The sequence below is a fragment of the Triturus cristatus genome, chromosome 1_2 (genome assembly GCF_964204655.1).
Source record: "Triturus cristatus chromosome 1_2, aTriCri1.1, whole genome shotgun sequence".
NCBI classification, from domain to species: Eukaryota; Metazoa; Chordata; class Amphibia; order Caudata; family Salamandridae; genus Triturus; species Triturus cristatus.
This window is the reverse complement of record NC_140580.1, coordinates 282389254-282412621: the sequence shown is the minus strand read 5'-3', so window position 1 is coordinate 282412621 and position 23368 is coordinate 282389254. Positions and strand designations below refer to the sequence as shown.

The 23368-nt window shown below is 41.9% G+C and overlaps 1 protein-coding gene and 1 long non-coding RNA gene across 3 annotated transcripts in view; one reads left to right on the top strand and one right to left on the bottom strand.

Moving 5' to 3' along the window:
- Positions 1-2426, bottom strand: part of LOC146867172 (uncharacterized) — a 245473-nt gene extending 243047 nt beyond the window's left edge. The window contains exon 1 of the long non-coding RNA XR_014961093.1: positions 2052-2426. This is a non-coding gene — a long non-coding RNA (uncharacterized LOC146867172). The remainder of the gene's footprint in view (positions 1-2051) is intronic.
- The window catches only part of ZFAND4 (zinc finger AN1-type containing 4), a 242021-nt gene that overhangs the window by 199504 nt on the left and 19149 nt on the right, over positions 1-23368 (top strand). For both annotated transcript variants that reach the window (XM_085603760.1, XM_085603757.1), the window contains exon 9: positions 22575-22692. In XM_085603760.1, the coding sequence (XP_085459886.1) occupies positions 22575-22692 (118 nt within the window). The remainder of the gene's footprint in view (positions 1-22574; positions 22693-23368) is intronic.

The window sequence follows — 23368 nt, the reverse complement described above, 5'->3', positions numbered from 1 at the left end:
CAAAAGTCAGGCACTTAAAGAATTCTTTTAGCGATCGGTAGCCAGTGTAAAGAATTCAGTAAAGCCGTGGCACCTGCTCTTCTCGGGAGCCCGTAAATAGCACGGGCTGCCGAGTTCTGGACCACTTGCAAACGGGTCAAAAGATATTTTGGTAGACCCAAGAAAAGGGCGTTTGCGTAGTCCAGTCGAGATCCGATCAAGGCCTGAACAATAATCTTCCTATGCTGGAAAGACACTAGAGGAAGAAACTTCCTCAGCATCCGTAAAATGCCAAAGCATTTACCTGAGAGGCACGAAACATGTGGCCCAAAGGACAATTCACTGTCCACAATCACTCCCAAATTTTTAGCCTTGAGAGACACGTTGTCAGGTGGAAACAGATCTTGTGGCCACCAAGCTTTCCAGTCTGGTTCACAGGTGCAACCAAAAAAGAGCAGCTCTGACTTATCGGAATTGCACTTTAATCCATTACACCTGAACCACTCAAAAACCGCACCAAGGCAATCCCTGATCTGTACGCCGTCGAATGACCCGCCCCTATAAGTGAACAGGAGCTGGGTGTCATCGGCGTAAGATACGATCTGGGCGCCAAAAAGTGCTTTAAAAGTGCTGCGATATACACTTTATTCTGACACAATACATTTGTCTCTCCTTATCACAAAGAAGTTTCAGTTCTTAAGAGGAGAAAATGTATAAGTGCCGGTACTTAGTAGATGTGATTGAGAGCTCTGGAGCAGAGGCTGAAGGCAGTGCCTGTCATTGGGTTAAACCGGTGCTCAGAATACATGGTCATCCAATCCATAGCCTCTCTACAAAGCACTGAGAGACAACCATTGGCAAAGCCAATAATCCTGGCTGGTTTTAGATGTTTGTCAGTTGGTGTGTTGCATACCTGGATTCAATAACTGAAAGCTCAGAAACACCAATATACCGGTCAAGTGCCATTCTATGGAGATTACAGAAATATAGTTTATTTATTAAGCCATGCCTTTAATTACAAATGCCAGAGACCCCTCACTTTTTTCATCATATTTAAAGCTCTGTGGGGAGGAGTCTTAGAGCACCAGGGAGAAGTGGAGTGGCACAGTATTTTACAGAACCTGGGGACAGCCTTAAATGAAGGAAATGTTATATCCCCCGACATAGGACAAAGGGTGTTTAGAGCAGATGATGGAGATAAATAGGTCCCAAGTGCCCTCTCAGAAGTTTGATGCACTATACAAATGCAACTGCAGTTTACGCATCAATAGCTACGGTTGCTAGCCCTGACTTCTTAATTTAGTTATGAATTTCATATAGCGCTGACACTGCTCGAAGGTCTTGGGGCCACTGACTAAAGACATAATTCAACCACCAGCATGTTGAATTTTGGGACTCAAAAGTGTGACTGTCCTCGGTGTGACCTTAGGATAAAACCCCAGCATGAGGGTGCTCTAGCTAGGCACCAGGACTATAGGAAATGGGATGACGTGCCCGCTACCGGAGCTCTCCTGTTTACCAGGTTCATGGGTGAGCAGCTCACCCATTCCACGAGTTTGGCTTTGCATCCTTGGACTTGGGAGCACCGATCCCAAAATAAGGTAAACTGTACTGCAAGTTCTCACATGAAAAGCAAAACCTGGACTGGACGAGCTTCTCACTCGTGGACATGGACACATGATAGATGCAAGCCATGTTTGGGATCTTTCAGTGCTACGGTTGGCGACCCTGGAGCTCCAGGGAGGAATGGAGGTAAAGGAATAAACAATGATCACAGACGCCAAAATTGGTCCAGACCCCCCCCCCCCGCCCCCCGAAATATAACAGAGCTGTCAACATTGGTTGCCGCGCCCCTAAATGACGCGAAGGGACAGACGGACGAGGTATGCAACTCCGTGGAGAGCTCGGGGTCGTAAATACCCCCCGAGCCCGAGGAGCTGAGGTCTTTCAGGCACAGAAAAAACAGTAAGTTTGCAGGAGGAAAGGAACAGAGTCCCTGTGCCCGGAGGTTGCTAATCTGCTAGGAGGCACAGATTCAAAGGAAGTTGGAGGTGGGTGAGGGGGTTACTTACAGTTTGTGGCAGGATTCTTCTAGCTCCAGAACATGTTTTGTTTCCTCAGTCCTTTCCTCTGTATGTGCCACTCCGATCTCGGCTTCTTGGGAGTCTGTCCTGGGGGCAGAACCGGAGCAAGGCCCTCCCCGAATCATGTGAGAAGTGGAGCAGCGCCTCCTCAGTGCCTGCCCTGCCGGCCTCCGTGCTCCTCGGTCTCCCAGCCCCAGTGCTCCAAACCTCACTGGTGTCTGCCCCTTGTCTCCACCATTCACCCTGAGTGCACGAGCCATGCATCGCAGGGCAGCGACGCCTCACAGGGGCAGTGCAGCCCCGCCTCACAGGGGCAGTGCAGCCACCGCTCACAGGGGTAGTGCAGCCTCAGCTCACAGGGGCAGTGCCGCCTCACCTCACAGGGGCAGTGTTGCCTCACAGACAACGTGGAAGGAAGTCCAGAGATTTGATTTTACGGCTCACGTCCGAGCACTCGAGTTTCCATAGTTCATAAGTGAGTAGCTCACAAGGTCCAGTTTATTTTCTTTTGTAATGTGGGAACTTGTAGCTGTGTTTTGCTAATTATAAAATCTGGACTAAGCACCAAAATTCAATGAAAACAATCATGGCCTGGATTCAGGATTGGGAGATGTTTTTAACTACACCCGTGTTGGGTGTCTGACTTTCCATTATCACGTTTCAGAACAGAAGCTGTCCCTTGCCCGGGTGGAGGGCAGGCGCCTTGTAATGAAAGTGCCAAGGAAACCTGACACAAAACAGATGGCCCCTGCGGGCTCCAGAGAGCGAAACGCTCTGGGAGTAAACATTTCAGGAAAAGCTGGGACATCCACACGCCTTTGGCCAATTGCCTGCTAAAGCCAGGCGCAAAGGCCAATCGTGTGTGAGCACCACACACACGAGCTTATCTAAAAGCTGAAGTGATTCCAAGAGGTCGATTTCCTAGTGCAGCGCATGCGCTGTGCTAGGCTCGATCTAAAAGGGCCTTTTAAATTAACACACAGGGTATTCTAATCCAGCACGACTAAACACCGTCTGTCTCATAAATTCCAGGCGTTCTTCATCAAAAACTGTAACTACTGCATGTGCTCCCAACTATAAACCCATTCATATGAACATTCCTTTAATGAAGGACATATTCCTTAGATTATAATGCAATGAACACGTTATGATATTCAGAATCAAAAGAAGATGGAAATGGCAGGGAAATTCTGAAATACAACATGACTGATTAAATGATAGGTAATAACAAGTTCTGATGGAGGTTTTAAACATTATTGTGTTTTATGAATGACCGATTTAATGTTATAAATCAAAACCTTGATAGATATAATAGAGCAGATCTAACACATAGCCCAAGCCGCGAAGGAACACTGCATACAACTGTTGAGTTAGTTAAAGAATATTTGAGACTACTGTCTTTCGACTCAACACATGCATTATGAATCCCTCATACATACACAATACATTGCACTGATTGGTGCATAATTGCAAATCAGATGTGATTAATTTATGTCTTTAGTAGCACGGAGGTATGTTCATCTCGCAGTCTTAACCCTTACAACCTTCTTACCCATGCCTACCAGCTTTATCTGCCTGTGCTGTCGTAAATAAAATATTACGCGCTCTGAATTTCTATATATCAATATGATCATGCATGAAGCAAGAGGCTGAGTCCGTGGTATCAGGTTCAAAAAGGGCTTTATTCAAATAACTCGAGTTATAGGGAGAATAGTTCCATCACCACAAGGGATCAGGACCAGGATTCTCAAAAATATATTCTCAAACTTTATTCACAGAGTACAGTATATATACGTTGTAATAATATACGTAAGCAGGAATGCTTCAGGCGGAGCAAGAGAGAATGAGATAAGAGCATGTGGGTGTGTAAGTAGGCGTGAAGGTGGGCGTCCACTTGATGATAATAGGTAAGTGTCATAGGTGGGTGGATGCCTGGAGGGGGTTGCGTGATCAGCTGGAACTTTACTAGAACTTTGCCTTACTTGTGCTCAACTCGAGCATGACGTGTAACTGACGTGTGAAAGGGTTGCTATGCAACCGGGGAGTCTGGAGTCTGGAAGTGAGGCCTTCAGTGTCAGGGCGACCAGCACATCTTGTATTATCTGATATCTAAAGTCTGGAGCAGGGACTGGTTCGTGACATAGGTTGCCCATCACCAAGAGCCAATGTGGCATTTATTTCTTCGTTTACTGCTGAAGTCTTACATGGGGGCTATGGGCTTTTCACTGACGTGAGCTTTGCAATCGCACAAAAAGAGACAGAGAGGCTAGGCTTTCTCCTTTGCAGACGGGTCGTGTTTATCCCTCCTTCTCCAGGCAGGAATGTGGTTTCGGTAGGAGTAAGCAGATAACCGTGCTCAATACTGTCTCGGCACCTCGGTCGGGGCCCCTTTGGCTGAGGCCCAAGTGTGCAAGGCCAAGGATACGCAGCTGCAGCTTTCAGAGCGTTCTGAGGCCTGAAACCTCTTTTCGGCTCTGGCTGAGCCACAATAATGGAAATGCGGGAAAACATGATGCAAAACGTGTAGGCCTCAGAGCAGATTTGTCGTTTCTCTCATGGGAGACTGGATCATGGCAGGCCACGTTATAGCATAAGCATCGTGATAGACAGGCCATGGAGGGGAAATACATGGGTTACATGTATGTGCACATGAGTGACGGGGGAACACACGGGGACACATAGGCCTCATGATATTTTATTTTCCTCAGTGCCAGAGACAAACATGACATTGATCCTCTCCAAAGGAATGGAGGGTGGAGGGTTTGTCAAAGCGAATACTTCTTCCCTCCTTCAGACCACATCCCTCTGCATATCTGGCAGAATATGGAAGGACACTTTGGGGATCTGCTTACATAGAGGTAAAAAATGGAGCGATTTAATCCTCAAGATGCCATGTTACAATTATTAGGTGGATTGAGTAGAAAAACCTGTTATGGCTCGATTTTGAAGGGTGAGGAAGCCAAAAGTATAACAGTAGTGTTGACACAGCATACTGCCTACAACCCATATTGGGCCGGCCGCGTACGAGGGAAGGGTGATTAAGAGACAATAGAGTAAGATATGTATGCGCAATTTCATCATATTCTGGGATCGCCTCTGGACTGTCTCAGGCTGATCTTGCTGTGTGCCACAAGTCGATATGCAAGCCAATTAATTAAGTTTAAAACAAGGAAACGAAAAGGAGCCCAGGAAGGACAAACACCCAATCCGCCCCACCCCTTCCCATTGCTGCCAAGACTCAATCCATGATCGACTAAGATTTGTGAGGGGCCAGTTAATTCACGTGGCCCCTGTCTTATCTTGTGTGTTGGGCAGTAACCTCAGGATTTGCAAGTAAGCTGGGCATTTCAGTTACCCAAATTCCTTGGACAGGATGCAAATGAATTGGGACCAGATTTTAGTGTAAGATGTAAAATCAATTAATGTCGCCATCGACAGGAACCATTACTGGTGTAGCCATTGACTGTGGTCCGGGACTCTATCCGTGTCCCAGTTGGTCAATAGTATTCGGTGTGCGGCATTCAGGGCTTTCGCAATCTGTTTCCCTCTGGTGGAGGGAAGTGGCTATGTGAGTGCATTGGGGAGCCCTAAGATGGTGTATGCAGAGAACCACAGGATCTCCGTTTTAAAGGCACTGTCAATGTCCTCCAGGACCTTCTCCTAAAATCTAGAGAGCTTTGGGCAGTGCCATAAGAGATGGTGCGGCATCCCTGGATTGCCACATCCCCGCCAACACTGGCCATCACACTGTGCGTTCCATTTTTGTATGCGGGCGGGGGTATAATGCCATTAAGAGACAATTTTGTATGCTGTTTCAGTGTGCCCTGAGTTATGTGCCGTGTGGTGCGCCCTATAAAATATGTCTTCCCATTCCTTGTCTGTGAGGGCCGGGCCTAGTTCTGATTCCCAGTGGATCTGGCCTGGGGTCTTGTGGCTGTGCGGTGTTTTCGTCAGATGGCGATAAATCTCAGAAATGAGTTTCTCATCGTCAGCTTTGGGGAACAGCAATTTCTCAAAGGGGGTCAGAGGTCTACTTGCTTTTGGGCGTATCTCAGATTTAAGCAACCAGTGCGTCAACTGTTTGTAGGTAAATCGATTATTCTCTAGCAAGGAGTAGTGAGTCTTGAGTTAGTCAAATGGGATAACACCCTCTTATTCAAAAAGGCTGCACATCCGTTTGCAACTGCTCGCAGTCCACCCTGGGGTCATGCCAGGGGGAAACCCCGGGTTTGCGAACAAATGACGACATGGGTGAGGGAGAAGTTGAAAGCCCGGCCGCCTCTGCCACCCTGACCCAGACCTTAAGCATTGAGCTGGTTACAGGGGACGAGTAGAGACCCCAAGCCCTGTGGGTGCGGGTAAGCCAAGCCTCACACCAGATGTGTGCTCCCGCCACCCTTCGGTCCATGAAGACCCAATGTTTCACTGTCGGGGGACGATTCCTCTCCACAAGGTAGCGTAGCAGCGCAGCCTGGTAGTAGCGTAGGATGTTAGGCACAGCCAGGGTCCCCTCCTGCTTTGAGCGTTGCTGCAGCTGTTATTGCAATCTAGGCGGTGTGTAGAACAAGGGTCTAGTAGAGGCCAAAAGGTCCTCAGGTAGCCTGGGCTATTAATGATTTAAAAATAGTGTTAGTCAAATGAAATAATACAAAAAAGTCCCCTAGGGACTTGTATACTTAATATATGTTAGGGCGCACGGTTTGAAATTACGACTCATTTATTATCTTCATAAATAGAGTATCATATACTTCAGTAATAGTTCCAGTGCTCACATATAACGTGGACGTGCGTGAAGTGGGGGAAGTGGTAGTGACTTTAAAAATACATCGCATTGAAAAACAACAACAGTAATAATCTGAAAAACTCCTAAATCAATTGAATGCAGTAATGGAGTTTTTGTTGGCGAGGTCGAAAGCGTTTCGATCTCATAAAATTGAGATCATCATCAGAACAAGAGAATGTGAGCAGAAAGAATTGCGAGGGTAGAGCGAATAATAGCTCAGTAGGTCCCGTCAATGGGTATATGTAGAATCCGTTAATGGACGTCTGTGGTTGGTTAAATTTCAGACTGGTAGAGGAAGTCGTAGCGGGTAAGGCAGCGTCAAGTGTGGGAGGGCATCTTGAGTTAGGCAGATGCCATGCACCGGAAATTTAAGGAGCCACGTGTGGACGTTTGATTCAGGAGTCTGAAGTTATTTAGGCAAAGCTGTTTCAGGCTGGCGTTTGCGGTCGTTTAGTTGAGTCCTGTGGATGAAGTTGGCGGGGTGCACCGGCGAGACCCGGTGTCAGTAGGGGATTAAATCAAACGTCCACACGCGGCTCCTTAAATTTCCGGTGCATGGCATCTGCCTAACTCAAGATGCCCTCCCGTGCCGCCTTAACGACCCCTGGTCTTACCACTGGGGTTCCCTGGTTTTTCAAACATATGTTATTGCAATCTAGGCTTCGTTGTCCCCCATATAATTACATTTACATTTAATATATATTTTTACAGAATATTACAAATAGACTTAATTAAAAAAAATAAACACACCAACAATAATTTATACATATATATATATTCACTGAAAAAAACATAGGTTTCAGGGGCGTTATAGTTAGCTGGACATTTCCCTCGTACACAACCTTAGAAATTCCCCCGTTATAGTTAGTTCAGCTAACTATAGCTCGCGCCCCCGCAATGCACTCCTGATGACGTCACATATTACATCACTCATGACCTGGTCAGTGACATCACTGATGACATCTCAAACGACATCACTGATTACATCACTGATGACGTCATCAATGTGATGAATTAGTGCATCTTCTCACACCCTAATATAACCTTTGATACACCGACTCATAATTTCAGGCGGCCATTTTGAAAACCATAGATACTCCAATACCAATAACTACATACCCACTCATTGACTCTTAGGTCTACATACACCTCCACTCACTTACCTGTACAGTCACTCATACTTACAGTCACTCCGTACAGGACTATCATATGCATTTATACACCTATATAGACACACACACACCGCCAATCATCCATTGAGGTACTGACACACCTAGTCAGTCATGAAAATAATTAAACACAGTCCAATTTACTCACCTATACAGTTAAACACACTCAAGTTCACTTACTCATAAAAATACTAACAAATTCTGACGCTCTTATACAATTACTGATACAAGCACACACTCATCCATACAGCCACTCCCGCAATCACACACTCTCACATATAGATAGTTATATACTCTTACACACACATACACTGCGTTTCACATATGTAGTTACTGACACATGTACAACTGAGATATACATTCAATCACTAACACACCCATACATACACTCACCCAACCATACAGTCCATCACAGTTGCACTCTTAAAACCATGCACCCATAGAAACACCCACTCACACATCTATGCACAGAGTCACACACACCCTACCCACACAAACACTCATGCACCCATACAGATACTCAAGACAACCAATCAATAACCCATATAGACACTCATATAGCTATTCACAAAACCATGCAGCCACTTATACACCAACATACAGACATTCACACAGTTTAGTCACTAGTCTGCAGTAAGATACATTTAATGACTCACTTATAGAGTCAGTTACGCACCTAGAAAATCATCCATTCACACACTTGTACACCCACTCCTTCTTCAACAGGCCTTTCCCTATATATATTAAACATATTAAAACTTTACAGAAACACAGACTCACTGGATGACGTCATCAGTGATGTCATTTGAGATGTCATCAGTGATGTCACTGACCATGTCATGAGTGATGTAATATGTGACGTCATCAGCAGTGCATTGCGGGGGCGTGAGTTACAGTTAGCTGAACTAACTATAACGGGGGAATTTCTAGGGTTTTGTACGAGGGAAATGTCCAGCTAACTATAACGCCCCTGAAACCTATGGTTTTTTTCAGTGAATTTCTAAGGTTTTTTAAATGCCAATTCCTAACTATAACGCCCCTGAAACCTATGGCTTTTTCAGTGAATTTCAAAGGTTTTGTAAATGACAATTTTTAATGTATTAATTGTTATACTGATTTTTTTTATACTGACTTACTACATTTTTAAAACTATTTAATTTTAGGTATATTTTTTTAATTACATTATACATTACAATACAAAATATACTTTCTCAGAATGAATTACTTTAGTTTAAATACTTGGCAAATAGGCAACAGACTTTTAAGTACAGTAGTTACAGTTGTTGCAATGGGCAACACAATTTCAAACACAAAGCAACATTGAGCTCAATGTGAATTTCTAATTAAATGCAATTAGTTACTTTATGGATTACTTTTCTAACCATAGGACTGGATCCTAGATTCAGTCCTTGGACATCTCCTGTAAACAGTTGAGTAAAAGCACTTTGGTTACAGTAGTAATTTTTAAGGAATATTATTGTATTTTAAAAGTTGACACTTGGAAACTTTTTCCCATAGAATCACCAATGTTATCCTATGGCAGAAAATTCACTGAGCAGTCAAGTAGTGTTATCGTTACTTTTTCTTACTCAGTGGTGGATCCTGGATCCAGCACTGGCCAACCTCCTGTAAACAGTTGAAAGAATGTGTTTAAGTCATACAGATGATTTTTTAGGAATATTTTTAGTTTGTGAAAATAGACACTTAGAAAATCTTTTGGTGAAAACCACACAATGGATTCCTATGGAAGGAAATACAAGTTACTGGTAAGTACGCTTAGAATTATTTTTCAGGGTCAGTGCTGGGCTAAAAGATACAGCCCTGGGTTCTCTCCTGATAACAGGTGAGTAAATCGGAATTCGTTCTTTGGCTGATTTTAGAGGAATATTTGTATGTTTCAAAAATGGACACTTAGAAAATGTTCTGGTGAAAACCACACAATGGATTCCTATGGAAGGAAATAAAAGTTACTGGTAAGTACGCTTAGAATTCCTTTTCTGGGTCAGTGCTGGGCTAAAAGATGCAGCCCTGGGTTCTCTCCTGATAACAGGTGAGTAAATCGGAATTCGTAGTTAGGCTCATTTTACAGGAATATTTGTATGTTTCAAAAATGGACACTTAGAAAATTTTCTGGTGAAAACCACATAATGGATTCCTATAAAAAGGAAATACAAGTTACTGGTAAGTACGCTTAGAATTAATTTTCTGGGTCAGTGCTGGGCTAAAAGATGCAGCCCTGGGTTCTCTCCTGATAACAGGTGAGTAAATCGGAATTTGTAGTTAGGCTCATTTTACAGGAATATTTGTACAATGGTGAAGGAAGGGGGCGGGGCCTGAGGTGACGTGTGCAAACACGCCCTGTGGCGCGTTTTAAGTTGGGGAATTAATTCCTCTTCAATCCTGAGGTCCCCTGGGGGCCAACTAGCCCACCAGGTACCTCCAGTATGCGCCAGGGAGCTGCATTGCAGAGAGGTGTTCAGAAGCCATGCCCCTTTTTACAACACTCTGCAACGCAGCTCCGTGGGCCTTGGGGGTCCTTGTGGGATCCCCTGAGCAGGCCTAGGGGGTCAGGGTGTTTCTACCCTGCCCCCTTGTCGCGTTTTGCGCCTTTTTTCCGGTTTTCTTGTGCCTCGGTTCTACCGAGGCACAAGATGGCTGCCAACACTTCCTGATTCAGAGTCTTGGCAGCCAATTAGCATTCAGCTCGGGAGGGTTCGGGGAGGGTGCGCGGATCCCCCCCGGCCATAGATATCACTAACTTTTAACTCTAATTTTCTCAGGAACTACTGAACGGATTTACACCATTTAAGCAAAAGGCATGAGTCTGAACTGAGGACTACCTCTTTGCCAAATTTGGTGTAATTCCGTTCAGCAGTTCGAGCTGTAGCCGCGACAACAGGTCCTATGGGAAATTGCATGGGGAAAACGCGTTTTGGGACCCCCCATTTTTCTCGGCCCCTGCTTGACGAATCACCACGAAACTTTCAGGGTAGGAGCGGAGCTGGCCAAAAGTTTTGAAAATTTTGCGAAGATTCGTCAATCGGCGCCAGACTTATTGGGAATAGAATGTTGCTGATTTCCTATGGAAAATAGGTCCTAACTATAACTATCTACTGGCGACTGCCAGTAGATAATACATTTACTTTAAAATAATTAACAAACTATTATCTTTAATTTATTTTAAAACTTTAAAAGTATATATATAAATAATTAAACATTCTAGAATAAATTAAAACATTAAACTATGAAAAAATATTTAAACTTAAATTGCCCAATTCAATCAGTGAGACAGTAGGAAAAGTGTTGGATAGCAAAATATTCTAACTCCAATGAGTGCAACAGTAGGGAAAGAGTTGGATAGCGGAGGTGTAAAAATTACTATTCCCACTCTAGTGAGTGCAACAGTAAGGAAAGTGTTGGATAGCGGAGGGAAAAAAAATACTATTCCCACTCCTGTAAGAGCAACAGTAGGGAAAATGTTGGATAGCGAGACTTCAACAGTAGGATAAGTGTTGGATAGTGGAGAGGTAAAAATTACTATTCCAACTCCAGTGAGTGCAACAGTGGGGAAAGAGTTGGATAGCGGAGGGGCAGAAATTACTATTCCCACTCCGAAGAGTGCAACAGTAGGATAAATGTTGGATAATGGAGGGGTAAAAAAATGTATTCCCACTCCAGTGAGTGCAACAGTAGGGAAAGGGTTGGATAGCAGAGGGGTAAAAATTACTATTCCCTCTCCAGTGAGTGCAACAGTAGGGAAAGTGTTGGATAGCGGAGAAAAAAATGTACTATTCACACTCAAACACTTAAAAAAAATTATATATATATATATATATATATATATTCACTAAAAAAAACATAGGTTTCAGGGGTGTTATAGTTAGCTGGACATTTCCCCTGTTATAGTTAGTTCAGCTAACTATAACTCGCGCCCCCGCAATGCACTGCTGATTACGTCACATATTACATCACTCATGACATGGTCAGTGACATCACTGATGACATCACTTTAGAGATCTCAAATGACATCACTGATGACGTCATCCAGTGAGTCTGTGTTTCTGTAAAGTTTTAATATGTTTAATATATAGGGAAAGGCCTGTTGAAGAAGGAGTGGGTGTACAAGTGTGTGAATGGATGATTTTCTAGGTGCGTAACTGACTCTATAAGTGAGTCATTAAATGTATCTTACTGCAGACTAGTGACTAAACTGTGTGAATGTCTGTATGTGTCTGTGTGTTGGTGTATAAGTGGATGCATGGTTTTGTGAATAGCTATATGAGTGTCTATATCGGTTATTGATTGGTTGTCTGAGTATGGGTGCCTGAGTGTTTGTGTGGATAGGGTGTGTGTGACTCTGTGCATAGATGTGTGAGTGGGTGTTTCTATGGGTGCATGGTTTTAAGAGTGCAACTGTGATGGACTGTATGGTTGGGTGAGTGTATGTATGGGTGTGTTAGTGATTGAATGTATATCTCAGTTGTACATGTGTCAGTAACTACATGTGTAAAACGCAGTATAGATGTGTGTAAGAGTATATAGCTATTTATATGTGAGTGTGTGATTTTGTGAGTGGCTGTATGGATGAGTTTGTGCTTGTATCAGTAATTGTATAAGAGCGTCAGAATTTGTTAGTATTGTTATGAGTAAGTGAACTTGAGTGTGCTTAACTGTATAGGTGAGTAAATTGGACTGTGATTAATTATTTGCATGACTGACTAGGTGTGTCAGTACCTCAATGGATGATTGGCGGTATGTGAATGTCTATATAGGTGTATAAATGCATATGATTGTCCTGTACTGAGTGACTGTAAGTATGAGTGACTGTACAGGTGAGTGAGTGGAGATGTATGTAGACCTAAGAGTCAATGAGTGGGTATGTAGTTATTGGTATTGGAGTATCTATGGTTTTGAGAATGGCCGTCTGAAATTTTGAGTCGGTGTATCAAAGGTTATATTAGGGTGTGAGAAGATGCACTAATTTATCACGTGGATGATGTCATCAGTGATGTCATTTGAGATGTCATCAGTGATGTCATCAGTGATGTCACTGACCATGTCATGAGTGATGTAATATGTGACGTCATCAGCAGTGCATTGCGGGGGCGCGAGTTATAGTTAGCTGAACTAACTATAACAGGGGAATTTCTTGGGTTTTGTACGAGGGAAATGTCCAGCTAACTATAACGCCCCTGAAACCTATGTTTTTTTTAGTGAATTGCAAAGGTTTTTTAAATGCTAATTCCTATCTATAACTTATCTCTAAAGATATCATGTTTAATGATTTTCATTGGATTTCTATATTTTTCAAATTCAGTGTCAATTTCATTAATTGTTTTTTTAAATTCTTTTTTATCACCATTTTTTTAATTAATTTTTTAAATTAATTCTTTTAAAAATTAAAAAATATTATGTGTTGTTATTGGGTTTTTCAAACATTTTTTTATATTTAAAAAAATATTTCTTTAACTATATGTTCAAAACTTTATTCAATATATTTTTTTTCCATGTTTTTGGATCCGCGCACCGTTCTCGATCCCTACGCGTTAGCATCCGCGCATGGTATGCGTTGGGTACGTGTTTAGTGCACGATCGCAATGCAACAGGTACGCGACTCCCAGCCTATACGTGACACGTTCGATGTACGTAACGCGACGTTTACGCGCTTCCGCGATGCGTCATCTGCGTCTATGACGCGGTAGGTGCGCGGATCCCGCGAAATATTTAACATTTAGAAAAACATATATTTAGGTATTTCATGTGAATATTAATTGAAGACAAACTCTAAACTAGTCTTAAAACTAATATATTTTTACATCTAATCCCATAATTTTTTTTATTCAATTTCGCGGATGCGCGCTGGGTGCGTGCTGCATATGCGCAGGGTGCGCGGATCCCATGTGACCTGCAAAAAAAGAGATTTGAATGGTTCTTTACACTTCCTCTTCTAACTAATGAAAGACCCCACCCAATTCAATCATTCTTCTTTGACCTTCTTTGGAGGAGCATCTCTTTGCAGAGAAGAAGATTTTTTTTTAGACTAAGTTTACACTAAGCTCTAACTTTTTTCAACTAAAAATGGCTTCAGGGCAGCAGGCATCACCTGCATCTCCTCATACATCTGAGGATGAATTTTTGGAGGAGGCACCACGCAAACAACGTTTTTCTTCAGTGGTGTGGAATTTTTTTACTTTTCCCGAGGGGCAGAATAAGACCAATGCCACCTTGGTCACATGCAAGATTTGCAAAAGAGTGCTGTCGCGAGGGGATCCTAACAAGAAATACTCGTGCGTCACGGCTAGTATGATGAAGCACCTAAGGACCCTTCATCCAAACAATCTTGCAAGAGAAGAGTGCAAACGCATGAGGAACACTCCTGCTCCTTCCACCTCATCGCAGCTGAGCACTTCAAGAGTGCATCCATCAGCCCAAAATTTGGACATCCGTCCTCAATTTCAATTTTTAAAAGTGCTCTGCACTAAGTGCAATGCAACTTTGTGCTACGGTGAGCAGTCGATCGATCTGATCTGCCGCCGGCAAGAAAGTCACATTTGCTAGGTTTTTTTTTTGTTTTTTATTGTTCCCTGAAGTTCATTGTTTGGCTCCTCCTGTTTTGTTTTTGGGGTTTTTTTGCTGCAGAAAAACCAAAAGAAAATTAAAAATTGTTCAGAACCCCCCCCCCCCCCCCAACCCCCCCCCCCCCCCCCCAAAAAAAGAAAAAAAAAAGTTCTTGTAAGAACTAACTTTCCTGGTTTAAAAAAAGAGCTACATTTCTTTGTTAGTGTGTGAAAGTTTAGATGAATGTGTGTGTAGTATGTAACAGACTGAATGCATTAGTAGCGTATGGTGAATGTATAAGTGCAGAACTATGAGGAAGTGCTGCAGCATCACACAGTAACCTCTTTAACTGCAGTGTGCTGTAGTACTTCCGAAGCACAGGGATGCAACATATGTACATAAATATGTTGCAAATCTATGCTTCTCTCTGCACGGCTGCTTAAACTGCAGCCATGTGGTGACACAGGCACCCTTGCACCATAGTGCAAGGATATCTTGTGTCATGTGTTTTTTGTGCAGGAAGACACACCTTCCTGCACAAAAACAATCAGTAAAGGCATTTTTCTCTTTCAATGTGAGCTGAGCATTGTAGCATGCATTGAAGATATAAAAATGTGAAGAAATGAAAACAATTCTCCTTGTGCTTTACTACACCAATTTTAGAATGGTGCAGCATTCACACAAATATCGAGATTTATGATTTATGATCGATCTAGACATGTCTTGTTCTATGAGTATTCAGTGCAATCATGCACAACAACATTTATAGAACACCCTTTCAACGCAAACTGGTGTGCATAATGAGGTTGTATTTACATGGAGTATAAAAAGTGCACAGAGTGCCTTTTCCTCTCTTTGTAAATATGAAAGAGTGTCTTGCGCAATAACTGTTACAAGAAGTGACATATTTCCGGTTTTAAAATTCCTTGCGAATGATGGAAGGTAAGCACAGAGTTTTGTCTGCCAAGATGTTCAAAGAAGAATGATTGAAATGATTGTGGTCCTTCAATAGGTACAATGGGAAATATTATGAACCCCTCAAATCTCTTTTTTTGCAGGTCACATGATATCTGATTATGGTCAGATTTCAAAACTACATAGGTATAAACAGAGTGTTTTTAGAAACGTGTTTCAACTTTGTAGCTTCTTGCAGACTTCCTCATTCTGCATATTGAGACTTAGTTAAACTTACCTTCACAGTAATAGGAATAAAAAATGGTATACAATTTTTTCAGATTTTCATTGCAATCTAAATTCATATAAATTGCGTATTTTAAAATTTGGATCTGTGAAAGAAAAGGAAAAAAACATTAACATGTAGTAATAAATTTTTTACAACACAGCATAATTTCCACAAAGTAATTTGTTTGCCTTTTTTGCTGTTCTTAGAATATATTGAATTTCACTAAAAATAGTGATTTCAATCGTACTCATCACTTAACAGCGGGCAAAAAAAAACAATCAGAAAGATTGTTAAAAAAAAAAACCAACATGCTATTCTCAGCAAAATACCACAAGATACAAATCACAGATATATAAAATGCTTACGGCTAACAAAATTTTATAAGTTTAACTTACAAAAACTGTAAATGTTGCCGCTTTAAAATATTCACCGAATCTGAGGATACATTTTTGGAGAAGGCACCACGCCCACAACGTTTTTCTTCAGTGGTGTGGAAATTTTTACTTTTCCCGAGGGGCAAACAAAGACCAATGCCACCTTGGTCACGTGCAAGATTTGCAAAAGAGTTCTGTCGCGAGGGGATCCTAACAAGAAATACTCGTACGGCACGGCAAGTATGATGAAACACCTAAGGACCCTTCATCCAAACAATCTTGCACGAAAGAGTGCAAACGGATGAGAAACACTCCTGCTCCTGTGAGTTTCTTTTCTTTTTCTTTTTTTTTCTGGCATGATTTCTCTATTTTTACGTTGAAAAACAGTATCTGTAAAAGGGAATCACAAATAAATGTATATTAATAACTTTTAAATTTATACTATTCCGTTACTGTACAAACACATTTTATATAAAAACTGACTAAGAAGCTATAGCCCTGAACCACAAGTGTGACGATGGTTAAAACACTACATGCATAGTGCATACTACTTTGAAGCAGTTTATGCCCTAAAGCCTACCTCACTAAAAGACTACATGCTAACTGACTGAATGATTACAGTACTATAAGGAGTCACACTGGGTGAGTGACAGGGTGTTTGCTAGAAGTGTATGAATACTGAATGGGGAATTGAAGGTGTGAAAGACAACTGTGTAGGTGATTAGAGGACTGCATCCATAGTGAATAGGCATTTGAAGCAGTCTATGTGCTAAGGCCTGGCTCACTGCATGAGTACTTGGGTACTGACGGAATGATTAGAGTACAGCAAGGAGAGTGCCTGGGTGAATTTATAAGTGGTTGGCTTTTGACACAGTGAAGGGATTAGTTCTTGGTACTGAATGGGTCACTAGAGGAGTGCAAAGGGAGTGACAGGATGTTTGCTGGACTGTATGGATACTGATATTGAATTGAAGGTGTGAAAGACAAGTGTATAGTATGTTAGAAGACTGCATGCATACTGCATAGACATTTGAAGCAGTCTATGTGGTAATGTATGGTTCACAACATGAGTACTTGGAAACTGACTAAATCATCAGACTACTGCTAGGACAGTGCCTGGGTAAAACTTTTAAATTTTTAGTTCTGGCACAGTGAAGAGAATAGTACATGGTACTGCACTTTAGTGTCAACCCCTGACTCATTTTATCAATGCATAAGCAAAGAATAGCTTCTAAAGCTACTAAAACTTGACAACATGACCGGTTTTAAAACAGTTATGTGTCAGCAAATACACAATGTTACTAAATGCTTCTATCACAATCCTTACCCAAATGCACACAGACTCAGTGTGAGTTTAGACAAGCAACACTATCCTAGGAGTTTACCAAAACTCATTCACTAGTCTAGAAGAGGTAAGGGTACTGCACACAATCTACATATTTCAGGACTGCACTTTTGTGTCAAAGCCTGACTCATTTAATCAAAGCATAAGCAAAAACTGCCTTCTAATGCTACTAAAACTTGACAACAAGACAGGTTTTAAAACAGTTATCTGTCAGCAAATACACAATGTTACCAAATGCTTCTCTCACAGTGGTTCCCAAATGCACACAGACTCAGTGTGATTCTAGACAAGCAACACTATCCCTAGCAGCTTACAAAAACTCATTCACTACTGTGCAAGGGGTAAGGAGACTACACACAATCTACATATTAAAGTACAGCACATTAGTGTCAAAGCATGAATCATTTTATCAATGCATAAGCAAAGACTGGCTTCTAATGCTACTAAAACTTGACAACATGACAGGTTTTAAAACAGTTATCTGTCTGCAAATACACAATGTTACCAAATGCTTCTCTCACAGTGGTTCCCAAATGCACACATACTCACTGTGTGATTCTAGACAAACAACACTATCCCTTGCACTATACCAAAACACATTTCTTCATCTAGAAGGAGTACTACATTTTAGTATAGAAACATAACTCATTTCACAAATTCATAAACAATGACTGGTTTCTAATTCTACCAAAATATATAAATAGCACAGTTATCTGTCTGCAAACACATGAAAAACACAAATGCTTATCACAGAATGGTTTCTACGTGCACACACACTGTCAATAAGATTGTAGAGCAAAAAAAGTACTCACTACACTTTAGCAGGAGCAATACATTAGTCTGATTAAAATCAAAATAGTCTACATACATCCCCTCACAATTAAATAACTCAGCTTTCAAGTTGTTTTGTAGATTAAGAAGTATATCAGTCACACACCAGATATCAGTCACACACCAGATTTTCTTATACAGAATCTCTGCACTGTGCACCTCTCAGCAAAAACAAAGAATGGCAAAGTTTCCCTTTCATTTTCCACACATATACATGTAAACATCAAATCACAATCCTTCACTCATAAATTCAAAAGCAAACACACATTTCTATTGGTTAAACATTTCAACCCTTTCCAAATGAAATACATTTCAACCCTTCCCCCAATCTGCCTTCTGCCTGTTACCATAGAAACAGGTCATGGAACACTGCACTGAGCACACAGGTCACAAGTTCAGCACACAATGTTGCTAAACAAGACAGCAAGTGTGCTTGACTTTTCAACATATCAGCTTATCATATATAATGTTCCTTACAATCAGTTTTTGTTAACCAATAAGAATCATGCATTTAAAAAACAGAAATATACACCCTACCTTTCAGTGTAGAAAGTTGTCATACAACCAATGATTTCTTGGATCCGCGCACCCAATGCGAGAGGATCCGTGCGCCAAACGCAATAGGATTGGTGTTGGAGTATCTATGGTTTTCAAAATGTCCGTCTGAAATTTTGAGTCGGTGTATCAAAGGTTATATTAGGGTGTGAGAAGATGCACTAATTTATCACATGGATGACGTCATCCGTGATGTCATTTGAGATGCCATCAGTGATGCCATCAGTGATGTCATCAGTGATGTCACTGACCATGTCATGAGTGCTGTAATATGTGACATCATCAGCAGTGCATTGCGGGGGCACGAGTTACAGTTAGCTGAACTAACTATAACGGGGGAATTTCTAGGGTTTTTTACGAGGGAAATGTCCAGCTAACTATAACGCCCCTGAAACCTATGTTTTTTTCAGTGAATTTCTAAGGTTTTTTAGATGCCAATTCCTAACTATAACGCCCCTGAAACCTATGGTTTTTTCAGTGAACTTCAAAGGCTAGTTGGTCCCCAGGGACCCTCCGGATTGAAGAGGAATTAATTCCCCAACTTAAAACGTGCCACAGGGCGTGTTTGCACACACATCACCTCGGGCCCCGCCCCCTACCTTCACCACTGTGCAAACGCGCCCCGTGGGGTGTTTTAAGTTGGGGGATTAAGTCTCCTTGAATCCTGAGCTTTCCTGGCGGCCAACTAGCCCACCAGGTACCTCCAGTATGCACCAGGGAGCTGCGTTGCAGAGAGGTGTTAGGAGGCCACACCCCTTTTTACAACACTCTGCAACGCAGCTCCGTGGCGCTTAGTGGAGGTACCTGGTGGGCGTGTTGTCCCCTAGGCACAAGATGGCTGCTAACACTTCCTGATTCAGAGTGTTGGCAGCCAATTAGCATTCAGCTCGTGCTCGGGAGGGTTCGGAGAGGGTGCGCGGATCCTCCCCGGCCATAGATATCACTAACTTTTAACTCAAATTGTCTCAGGAACTACCGAACTGATTTACACCATTTAAGCAAAAGGCACGAGTCTGAACTGAGGACTACCTCTTTGCCAAATTTGGTGTAATTCCGTTCAGCAGTTCGGGCTGTAGCTGCGACAACAGGTCCTATGGCAAATTGCATGGGGAAAACGCGTTTTGGGACCCCCTCTTTTCTCGGCCCCCGCTTGACGAATCACCGCAAAAGTTTCAGGGTAGGAGCGGAGCGGAGCGGAGCTGAGCTGGCCGAAAGTTTGGAAAATTTCGCGAAGATTCGTCAATCGGTGCCAGACTTATTGGGAATAGAATGTTGCGGATTTCCTATGGAAAATAGGTCCTAACTATCTACTGGCAACCACCAGTAGATAATAAATATATATACAAAATAAAAAAAATATATACATATATATAAACATATACAAAGAACACATATTAATATTAACAAACGTACAAATATTATATAAAATAAATACATTTTAAATTTTTTTTTTTTTTATTTTAAACTAGAAAATATTTACAAACAAAAAAAATGATTAAAACATAATTAACCTGAAATGAATTAAAGCAACCCTTGACAATTGTGGTGTACCGTACGGCTCTGGCCTACTGCCACGGGTCCCGGAGCAAGGGTAGGACAGCCGCTAGTTGCATTGCCTCCCTGCACACAGAGCAACGAGGTGCTCTGCTAAACCCGTCAGCAGAAGCCCCGATCCCTAGGGGTCTTTTACCTCGGGATCACCCAACCCGGGGCTGCTAACTGCTTCTGGTTACTAGCTTGGAAACCACTGAACAAGATAAGCGGTAGTGCCAGAATTACTAATTTTCCAATTTCTCTTTGGTCCTAATGAAGTGCCACCAGACCTGTTAGGGGCTACTGAGGCATGAAACATGTCGACCTTATGCACCACACTAGCCCTATAGGTACATTATTTCCAATTAGGGCAGATTACTTTTAAGTAGGCTAGTGCCCCTTGAAAATAAAATACATTTAGTTAGGACGGCCCTGGACCTGTTTTACACTCACTCACTTACTCACCGCACTACCTAGCCCACACAGCCACACTCACCCTACGGCTTCATCCAAAAGATCTCTGCTAAAGAGCCACTTCGGGGGTTCGGGCATTGCAGCACCGGCCCGACGAGGAGCAAGGCCCAGTGATGAAGCATGACATCCTTCGGGGTGTGTGAGGGCACTTTTTAGAAAATACCTTTCGTCCCCTAGGGACTGTACACTACTTGTATTTCTTACTACTGCCGAGCTTCTCAGACAAATTCTGTTACATTTGAGCCTTGCCTCATTTTTTGCGCATTTTCGAGGCAGCGTTAACTTAAAATGTAGTCAAAATACAGAATAGTTTGTTCTTTTGAGTTGCGCCTTTCACCCCGACCCCGCCACTGAACTCATTATCACAGTTCCGTACCTTTAAAGCGTCACCCCACTTTTAACTCAAGCTCAAGTCACCCTCTTTCCATTGCCTGATTTACCTAAGGAGGAAGGGTATACTCTGTAGAACACAAACCCATCCCCTTCACTCAACAAAGTAACCAAAGTTTGTAGAAAACGTATATAGTCCGTTACCTGCCACTTGAATGCTGTGATTCTCCTGGAGACCTTAAACCATGTGCATGACACCAGCTCACCGACACTGCAGAGACCGCACTCCCCCGGACCTCTCGTGCTGCCTGTCCCTTCTGTACCCTCGCCCAGATCCTCTCCCCGTTGAGTGCACAGCCGATTCCCTCCACCTTGGTGTACCCCAAGCGCTAAAATCAAACACGGAGACAGAACAAAACTTATATAAATGCGAAGCGAGGTTGCGATAGAGAGTGGGTGAGGAGTGGGGTAGTCTATACATAGTACCTGCTGTGTTGTCTTGTCCCACAGTCACTGATCAGTGTTTGAAATGTGGCGGGCATGAGTAAGCTTCTCCCTACTTGGTGGAAACAAATAATGAGTGTACACACAGATCTGCTCTAGAGAAGTCAAACATGTCCGGGCAAGGTCCTTCCCCGAAATCTGTCTCACTCGTTTGGTAGATAAATCCACAAACATTAAAACATGATTAATAAATATAAAGTGACTGTATATATAAAAAGAAAAAATCAAGACCACACAAGGCCTTTTCAAGCCAGCATCCACTAATTATGTATTTTTAATGGGTGTAGTAGTTGATGCCAACTGTTCCCCGTTATTCATGGCTAACATTTTCATTGAGCCTTTGTTTCCCCCAGATTGCAATTCTGAACGTTATCCGTTACCGAGTTCTTTTCCTCATGCCAGTTCCACCAGGTTACACCTGTAAGAATTTGTAATTGGGACGTTATTACAAAACAACTCAGAATACAGTTTGCACCCTAATCCTGGTATTAACACAGCACTCAGCAAGCATTGGCGAAGCCAATAGGTCTTGGCAATGCAAGTGCTATTGGCTTTGTCAATTTTTTTTAGCCATATTGTATAGCAGCATGGCTGAGAGTTTGGGAATAAAGCGCTATGACGTTGCTATACAACATTGCTAAAAGACATGGGCACTGACAAAGACAATAGCTCTTGCATTGCCGAGACCTGTTGGTTTGCCAGTGATTGTTAATATTGCGGTTTCTGTAGAAACACAAGGATATTGCATTACTTACCTTGAAACATACAGAACTAATATTGGTGCAAATATCATCTGCTTTATAAAATAGAGCAACAATGTTTTACACTTCCAAACCTTGCAATAATATTTAATCAATATTTTTATTTTTCAGTTGAAGCTACTCATCTTCTCCCACCTGTAAAGATTCATAACCCAATAAAAAAGAAATCATCAAAGCATTGCTTTCTTTGTGGGAAGAAAACCGGGTTAGCAACTAGCTATTCATGCAGGTAAGTTGATAAAAGTAATAATATATATAGTATTCTTACTCTAATATCATGAGGTCATTTACGTACTGTGTGTGTTTACTTCACATAAGGTTTAGCAAAACTGTTAAGAAGATATAAAAACAAATTTGTTATTTCCACCTTTAGCATGTTATATGCTTGTCCATTTGCGTCGTGAAAAAGGCAACCTCTATTAATACAAGCTTTGTTTAATTCATTAAAATCGGCAAAATGTACATTTTCTGAGATTTTTTATTTTATCATTTTCTTTCCCCAGAATTGAATCTCATAGATTCGCATGCTTGAATCATCCCTTTAATTGAGCTGAGAGTTCTACACTAAACTTTAAATAGCAACTTAATGCCAGTGCATTGCTGTGGCTAACTCACATACTGTTCAGTAACCTACTCACCTCATTAGAAAATAATCAAATTTCAATCATTAAAAAATAGTCAGCTTGATGACCACACCCTCAAAGGCTGCCATTCGTTAGATTTCTACTTCAAATTTTGTGTGAAGGAGTCCTCTGAGCCCTTCTCGTTTCTTCAAGCACATAAGTGGATTTTTTTCAAACCATCTTTTACTCTTTTGAGAAGATTTCTTCAATAATTCTGAAATTATCATCTTACAACAGAAATGTCTCTTTACTCCAAAAAAGGTCTATTTAGATCTTGCGGCT